The sequence below is a fragment of the Cibotium barometz genome, chromosome 48 (assembly GCF_041138505.1).
Source record: "Cibotium barometz isolate CiBa-2024 chromosome 48, ASM4113850v1, whole genome shotgun sequence".
In the NCBI taxonomy this organism is placed as follows: Eukaryota; Viridiplantae; Streptophyta; class Polypodiopsida; order Cyatheales; family Cibotiaceae; genus Cibotium; species Cibotium barometz.
Window position 1 is genome coordinate 31,416,943 of NC_141093.1, and position 8,525 is coordinate 31,425,467.

At 44.7% G+C, this 8,525-nt stretch overlaps 1 protein-coding gene across 1 annotated transcript; it reads right to left on the minus strand.

Annotated features, from left to right (window-relative positions):
• Positions 1-3,040: 3,040 nt before the first annotated feature.
• LOC147611074 (uncharacterized) lies at positions 3,041-7,301 on the minus strand. Its single transcript, XM_086785721.1, has 2 exons — positions 3,918-7,301; positions 3,041-3,620 (listed from the first exon to the last, which is right to left on the minus strand). Exons 1-2 carry the CDS (start codon positions 6,538-6,540, stop codon positions 3,253-3,255), a joined length of 2,991 nt encoding a protein of 996 aa, XP_086641847.1. The 5' UTR covers positions 6,541-7,301; the 3' UTR covers positions 3,041-3,252.
• Between the last annotated feature and the right edge of the window lie 1,224 nt (positions 7,302-8,525).

The window sequence follows — 8,525 nt, forward strand, 5'->3', positions numbered from 1 at the left end:
ACTATAGATAGCTTCTCTAATTTCCTTCGTCAAGCAACCCTTTATTGATGTTGGTAGCATGTATTGTGTATATCATGATCAATAAAGAAAGGAAGCACTTGTTCACTAAAATACAAGTGCTATGAAGGGTTATAGGGATAAGGAGATATCGACACGTATACAAAATTGTGCACTAATCGTGCAACTTCAAAATGGTTAGTTGATTGTCTTTTGTGAATGCATTCTTTAAATAATGCATATGGTTAACCTGGACAATATCTCCTTCTTCACAAAAACTTTCTCAACTTTACATAGGGTATGGTGCTTTTGGAAGCATAGCACCTTTCCAATTTATCTTAGGTCTTCGCTAGCCACTTTTTATGTCTAAGTTACCAATCGAACTACTATCAAATGGAACTCACAATATTCTTACATATGTGCATAGGATCTAATGCATGATTAATCTATCACTCTACATGATTAGTATATAACTCTCCTCAATAAGGAAAGTGATTAGAAATAGATGGCTTCTTCATCCTTAAGGGAGCCTCTCATCAGTCTCCTTCCATTTGCCCTCGGGCCAACCATTTATGTTACCTTATTAGGCTTCATTATGTGGTTTGAATTTTTTTTATACAAATAATTTAAAATTATTCCCAATGTTCTCGAATAACACTTTTAGTTTTATTTGAGCTGGTATGCACTACCAGCAGTGAAAGCAACAAAAGATGTAGATGTAAGAAGTGATAATGTTGCACCACATGTAGAGCAGCAACAACCACAAGTGCTTAGTGAACTTGGAGAGTCCTCTAATAGTAGATTTAGTGTTAGTCCATGGTCAGGTAGGTTGAGGATAGATACAGGTACACATATATCATATGCAAAGGGAAGGAAAAGGTAGATCAACACTATTTTTGGGTAAATTTTATGTACATTATGAACAAGACCCCCATTGCAATTGTTCATGGTATGATGCCTGAACACAAGTTTACAGGCATAAAACGAGATGTGTCTCACTTGAAAGTGTTTGGGTGTATTGCATATGTGCATGTTTCCAATGATGTGAGGACAAAGTTGGATCCAAAGGTAGAGAAATGCATCTTCATTAGTTATGCTTTGGAGCAAAAAGGTTATAAATGTTATAACCCTACCACTCGTGAGATGCGAGTAAGTAGAGATATTGTCTTTGATGAGACGAGTAGGTGGTATGTACCAGCAGTAGTGAAAGCAACAAAAGATGTAAGAAGTGATGATGTTGCACCACATGTAGAGCAGCAACCACAGGTGCTTAGTGGACTTGAGAGGTCTCACCACTTGTGATGAGAGGTAGAGATTGCTTTGAGGCATGGAGAAGCACCACCAAATGGATGTCTAGACACTCAATCTTTCGACTTCCATATTGGTGTGACATGAAGATCAATCATCTCTTAGATTCCATGCATATCTTCAAGAATGTGGCAACAAATATTTGGGACCATTTAATTGGTAAAAGAGATACAAATGGTGTGATTGGGGAGTATTTTATTACCATTGATTTTAGATATCCAATGCATATTTTTCAGTTTATGTGAAAAAGATAGATAGAGCGGTCATGATATTAGTCATCTATGTGGATGACTTGATTATCACTAGTGATAGTGATGCTGACATATATGGAGACCTTTTCTCTAAACACATGTTGGTTTTTTTATTTGCATTGGATGAAATTTCATATGGAACCTTTTTTTGCAAGCCACACATTGAAAAGCTAGATGCCACTACAAATTTATCGGGATGGTCAAACTTGAAATTAAATAAATCAAAAAGTCATCTCTTTCTGAAGTGCAAAAATTCCCACAAATATTTCAAAGATGATGCCAACCACTAAAGAATTGGGATAGCACAACATTTAATGACTCAAAGAGTTGAAAAACAAAACTATCCTTTCATAAAGAAATTTTTGCTAAGGAGAAAGCATGATGACATGAATGAAAAGTAGGCTCTCTACCATGCTTTAAGTATGTCATACCTTATTCAAAAAGTACATGAAATGACATTTAGTTACCATTGTTTTTGTTTTCACTTATGCGACAAAAAATTGAAGTGGATTACCATTGGCTAAACTTTCTTAAACCTATTCATATCTTGAACACGTGGCACTGCATATGTTGACCCTTTGCATGGTATAAAGAGCACAACTCTACTCCCAAACTATTACCTTACACAATGTAACAACCTTCTCAAAGGTTTAAGTGTGTTCTCTTGAGGTAAGCTTTACCTTGTTATGAGGTAAGCTAGTGCAATTGGATGAGAGCAAGTTATGACTTGAGACAAGTAGCACTCTTTCACATTTAGGCAACTAGAACATCAATGGATTTATAAAAATGTATATAACTTTTCTACAAAAAACTAGAGGTTGGTACACTACAATCACCTTTTTCATGATTGAGAGATGCACTAGGGTGCTAAGCAATAATGAAACTATTTGTCATTATCACGCACATGGCCACAAAGGACCATGGATAACCATGGAAGGAAGCTATTCAATGATCTTTGGACAATGAAATTAATGGTGGGCAAGAAATTTGAAAAACTTATGACTAAAGGTGATTGAGATAACGTTGAAAAGGACAAACCCTTTAAGTGCCTTGCTACAACATCAAAAGTTCCACCTAGTAAACTTTTCAAGGAAAGTGGGATGGGCATAGAAAGTCAATGTATGTGGATCTGGATTTTGAATCTTGTATGAAGCAAATCTACCTAATTGCTCAAAGGGAAGTGTGAAAATTAATATTTACTAGTAGTAACCTTAAGCACATAGATAAATACTTTGCTTTAAATGAAGAAAACTTGGTTGTTGCAATTGGATGGCAATAAAATTGAAGTTACAACTTGAGTGTGAAGCACCATCACATTCGATAGGTGAAAAAAGCAATACAAAAAGTAATACACTTTTTAAAATGATGCTTTATACTATATAGCTTATATATATATATATATATATACATTGAAGACACCAAGCACATAATGGATGGGGGGGGGGGGGGGGGAGATGGGATTCCAATCAGGGTTATGAGGGAAATGAGTAAAAGTTAATGCTATTAGTAAAGGTATGATAACATTGTAAACCCTTCCATGCTCAAATTCCAAAGTAAGGTAGTCCACGAGAGGAGCATAGAGAGTCAAATGATACTACTGTATATCTCTTTACCTATGTGGTTAAGGAGCTGGTATAGTACATCAACGGTAATTAATCTTAATATACCAAGCAACAAAGGTCTTCTTTACAGTTAATTAGAGGTGGCGTATGTTGCTGGAAGTGTCGTGGATGCTCTTACGGCGGGGCTTGGCTTCAGAGAGCATGGTGACGACGTCTCGCATGGACGGACGGTCGATGGGCGCCTTGCTAGTGCAGAGAAGGGCAACCCTGAGCACCAGGGTCATCTCCTCCCTCACCCAGCTTAGAGAGGCCCCTATGCTGCCGTCCAATACCTCCGCCACCCCCTCGCTCGTCTGCACCTTCTCCCTCACCCACTCCACTATGTTCACTGACTCCCCAAACTCGGGCTCTATTGGCCTCTTCCCTGTCAACAGCTCCAGTAGCACCACCCCAAAGCTGTATATGTCGCTCTTCTCATCCACTTGCATTGTGTATGCATACTCTGCATACATAACACATGCCCTAGTTAACAATCTCTTCAATCAATTCATCCCAAATTAAACACAATCAATCCCTTCCTCATTGCAATGTCTATCATCACCGTAAGCACAATCAATCCCTTCCTAATTGCAATTTCTATCATCACATTAATGAAGTTCAATACATCTACCCTATGTAGCACCCTGCATTGATTAAACTCTCATTTTGAGTAGTTATCAATCACAGTATGCAACAAAACTATGCATTCATTATACTATCATTTTGAAGTAAATTGGGGTAGGGCGATAAATTATGTTACCTGGTGCAATGTACCCATAGGAGCCTGCAATCACAGACATGGACTCCGTGGCTTCTATCAGCTTGGCAACTCCAAAGTCGGCCACCCGGGCTTCCATGTTTGAATCCAGCAGTATATTGTTGGACTTGACATCCCTGTGCACAACAACTGGAAAGCAATCGTGATGCAAATAGCATAGACCTTGAGCCACACCCATGGCAATCTTGTACCTTGTCATCCAATCAGCAAGAACATTGGCTTCTTTGTTGCCGTGCAGCAAGTCACCCAAGCTCCCATTGGGCATGTACTCATAGAGGAGAAGGGTTGTTTCATTGCTTGAGCAGCAGCCCAACAACCTGACTATATTTCTATGCCTTACACTCCCCAGCACATCAACCTCCCCCAAAATGTGTTGCTCCTTGACCTCTACCTCCTTCTGGCTCCTCCATAGCTTCTTCACAGCCACCACCTCGCCACTCGGCACGTCGGCCCTATACACTGTCCCTGCTGCACCCATGCCTATGATGTTGTTTGTAGTCAAGCATTGGACAATGTCATCTGCTGTAAAGCTTAACCTTTGGAAAGCTGTAAGCTTCCACCCATCCTCTTCCCCTTCTTGCCTTAGTTTGCTGCATATATACCATCTATACTGCTTGTAGAAACACCGGAACCCAGCCATTAGAATCACTAGCGTCATGGCAAAAATGGCCCCTACAACCCATGCCATGAGGCCAAGGCCTTTCTTGCTGGACCCATGGTGAGGGGTTGGTGTCTCATTCTCTAGAGAAGCACAAGCACCCAAAACTCCCCCACACAGTCCCTTGTTGCCAGCCAGCATGCTAGGGTTAATTATCTTGAAGAGGCCTGAAGAAGGTACTAAACCAGACAGGTTGTTATATGAGACGTCTAGAACCTCTAAAGCTGTGGCATTTTGAAAATCTGAAGGGATTGGGCCAGTTAAAGAGTTGTGAGAGAGGTCCAAGGTGGACAAAACAGGGAGACTTGCAAGCTCAGTGGGTATATGCCCACTAAGCTTATTGCTAGTAAGGTTTAGCTGAATGAGCTTCTGGCAAAGCCCTAGGCCTGATGATATGTTCCCGGCAAGAAGATTGCCGGAAAGATCCAGCGTGATGAGAGGCGGGCACTGGCTAACGTCGGAGATTTCTCCGACAATGTTGCATGATGATGCATAGAGCTTCTGCAAGCTCTTCATCTTCCATATTGCCCCAGGGAAGCTGCAGCTCAGTGGGTTGAATGACACGTCCAGGTTCTGTAGCACAGGTGCCGTCAAAAGGTCCGCCGGCAGTGGGCCGGACAACCGATTCTGTGAAACGTCCAGGTATGTGAAGTTTTTCAGTGCGCCGAAGCCCGCCGGAATTGTGCCACTGAGCTGATTGTCCTCAATCCGGAGGCGCCAGAGAGATTTGCAGTGGGCTAAGCTGTCGGGAATTGGACCGGAAAAGGAGTTGGAAAAGAGCATGAGCTTGAAAAGCTTGCCACCAGCGCACAAGTTCGGCGGGATTGGCCCAGAGAACTGATTTGCTGAGGCGTCAAACCATAGCAAAGGGGCGGAACGGCCCAGCTGCTGGGGGAGGTGGCCGGAAAAAGAGTTGTTCCAGATAAGAAACGTCATGAGATACGGCAAATCGGCAATAGCCGGCGGGATCTGGCCGCTGAGATTGTTGTACATTACGCTTAGCAGAGTGAGGTTGTGCAAGTTGGCTAGAGTCGACGGGACCTCTCCTGAGAGCATGTTCTGAGAGAGATCCAGCGACATTAACGTAGAAATGTTGCCTAGCTCTGCAGGAATTCTGCCGGAAAGCCTATTTTTGTAGAGGAAGAGAGTGTCGAGACGTGAGAGCTTGCCGAGCTCGTAGGGGATGCTGCCGGAGAGCTGGGCGCCGGCAAGATCGAGGGATTCAAGAGTGGCAGAAAGGTTGCCGAGCTCCGGCGGGATTCCGCCGCTGAACTGGTTCCAGCCAATCTTAAGCAGACGGACAGCGGGCAAGCTACCGAGCTGAGGGGGAATGGTTCCATTGAGCAAGTTACCAGAGAGGTCAAGGTACTGGACGGAGGCTAGGGCTCCGTATTCTGAAGGGATGGGGCCGGTGAAGTAGCTTCCGCCGAGGTCGAAGTGCTGGAGCGATGGAAGATGGACAAATTCTTCCGGCAGAGGGCCGGAGAAGGAATTGCTGTATGCCGTGAAGTTGAGGAGAGCCTTGAGACGGAAGAATCCCGGCGGGATTGTTCCGTTGAAGGCATTGTGGCTGATGTCGAGGAATTGAAGGCGAGTGAGGTTGGTGAAAGAGAGGGGAAGCTCACCGCTGAAGTTGTTGTTGGAGATGTTGAGACTGGCAAGGTTGGCGAGCTGCTGGATGGCGTCGGAGATGGTGCCGGAAAGGTTGAGGTTGGAGAGGTCCAGACCCACGACGGTGTCTGAGGAGTTGCATTCGACACCACCCCAGGAGCAGAAGGAGGTGGCGGTGCCGTTGTCCGTCAAAGTCTTCCAGTCGTTGAGGTTTCTGTCGGGGTCATCAAACCCGCCTTTGATTGTGAGGAGGGCGTTGAGGTCTTGAGGGTTGTCTGCAGCAGCGGACACGATGAGGAAAACGCTTAGCAACGCCCCTACAGCCGCCCCTTTCATGGCGCCTACCTTACTCTCTGTCTCAATGCCTATGATCAAATTGCGATGATGGAAATGCTACAAGGCTAGCTAGAAAAGCTACCTCTTATAAGTCATGGCCAAGCGAGAATTACAACCCCTTTAACGTCCACATTCACTTGCTCAACCACCTCCTAAAGCCCATACCTCCCCCTCCTCTTCCCCACAGAACCTTCTTAATTGCAACCAGGCGAAGCCATACACTTCCTTAAATCCCCCCGACGCCCCACCACTTTTTTGAAAAGGAGCATCCGCCCCAGCTTACGCCCGGGTCAAAACCGCCGGACTCTATCCATAGTAGTGCGATCCTTCCATTCCCCTCACAGACTTCCACAACAACAACCAGCCGGCGGAGCCCGGAGGGCCGGACTTATAAACAGAGTGGCAGCAGACGGCGTGGGCGCTTCGGATGATGACACTCACTGGGGGTCTGAGTTAGTAGCTGAAAAGCCTACCGTTCGCAGCAGTCAGGGGCTGAGGCTGGGAGGCTCTGAAGTCTGAAGACCGGACACATTGAGTGCGCCCGTGCAAGCGTGAGGGTCTGAGTTGAGCGGCGCGATGATTGATGAGAGACTGAGAAGAAAGGCGGAGGGGAGCCACTCAGCACTGGCGCCGGGCCGCAGAGCAGTGATGCCAATTGTTTAATGGAGGAGCGAATGTCTCGGGCGGGGGACCGTTTTGCCCGCCGGCCGTGTACTGCCGGCTGACTCCTCTGTGTATTGTGTCCGGACAATCCCCCTGTTCCTTTGGGCCTGCGGGATCACACCTTCACACGCCCTCGGGCCGGGACCACAACGCATGTCTGGACTCTGGCCACATCATCATGGTTAGCTTAAGCACAAGGAATCTTTTACGGCAGCCTCTTTTTTTCTCTCTCTCTCACTCTGGACTGTGGAGTCTACTGTTTGGTCAGTAGTGTGTTCTCACAAGAAAAACCTGCAAATAATATACAATATTTATGGACGTCTAGTACACACTTTATTTTATTTTGTTGTCAATTTTGGAAAAATCTGTAAAATTTTAATTCTAGCTCAAATAGATTCACAAAAACTCTCAGTAAAAATGTTTTCTTTGATTACGCCGTTTGGACTACATTTTTGTAGGCATACTATAGCTGCAAAACAAATAATTCTCAACAAATGCTTCGGAATTTTAAGGCTAAAAAATGTTTTTAAAATGAATTCGCAGAATTTCTCAACAAATGCTCCAAAATTTTAAATTTTTAATGATTTGTTGAGAAAAATGTTTTTCTGTGATGTGGTTGGTCCTGGCAAGGCTCGGCTCCCCAGATGAGATATCATCCCGCGTGTCGCTTTCTAACGGGTGTGAACAGCAAGCGACTGGGTCAACTTGTGACGACCTTCCCGCCACGCTGGAGCGTTGTAGCATAGATGCTTTGAAAAAAAGCCCGGCGTTTTTTGTCGCGCCTCTGGAACCGCACTTAAAACAGTAACGTGTCCGGGACTCTAGCAGTCTAGCTGGACCCAAAAAGAGTCTTGCGCAGCCGTAGAGTGACGCGTGAGTCCAGCTGGACTCAAAAGAGTCTGTTGCGAGGCCGTAGAGTGACGCGTGGCTGGCGTTCTCTTGTCCACCCTGGAAATATTATTTTTCCCCCTTTGCAATATCTCGTTTCAATTTTGCACCTTTTCCAAAAAACCCAGGCTAACACCCCACCCCAAGCATTGTACCACACCCATCATCAAGCTAGGAGAATTGAGGCCCTCTTGGACCTTGGTCGCCCATGTACCCAATATGATAACAAGCACTACCCTTATTGATCCGTTTCTGCATCTCTTTGAAATAAGGGACAAGAATATCCATAATTCCTCAAATCAAGCCTCCACACCTTATAACATATTTTATTTAGCCCATCCTTAACCTAGATGGAGAGCTCAGAGTACCCCTGCCCAGGTTGTAGCTTGATTCATTGCCCCACTTCTCACTCATCGAGTAAAACACTACACTGA

Excerpts from the sequence above, each read along its gene's own strand:
- LOC147611074 (XM_086785721.1), bottom strand. The coding sequence starts at position 6,540 with ATGAAAGGGGCGGCTGTAGGGGCGTTGCTAAGCGTTTTCCTCATCGTG. Across the intron at positions 3,621-3,917 it reads CTATGGGTACATTGCACCAG|AGTATGCATACACAATGCAA; the intron begins GTAACATAATTT and ends TTATGTATGCAG.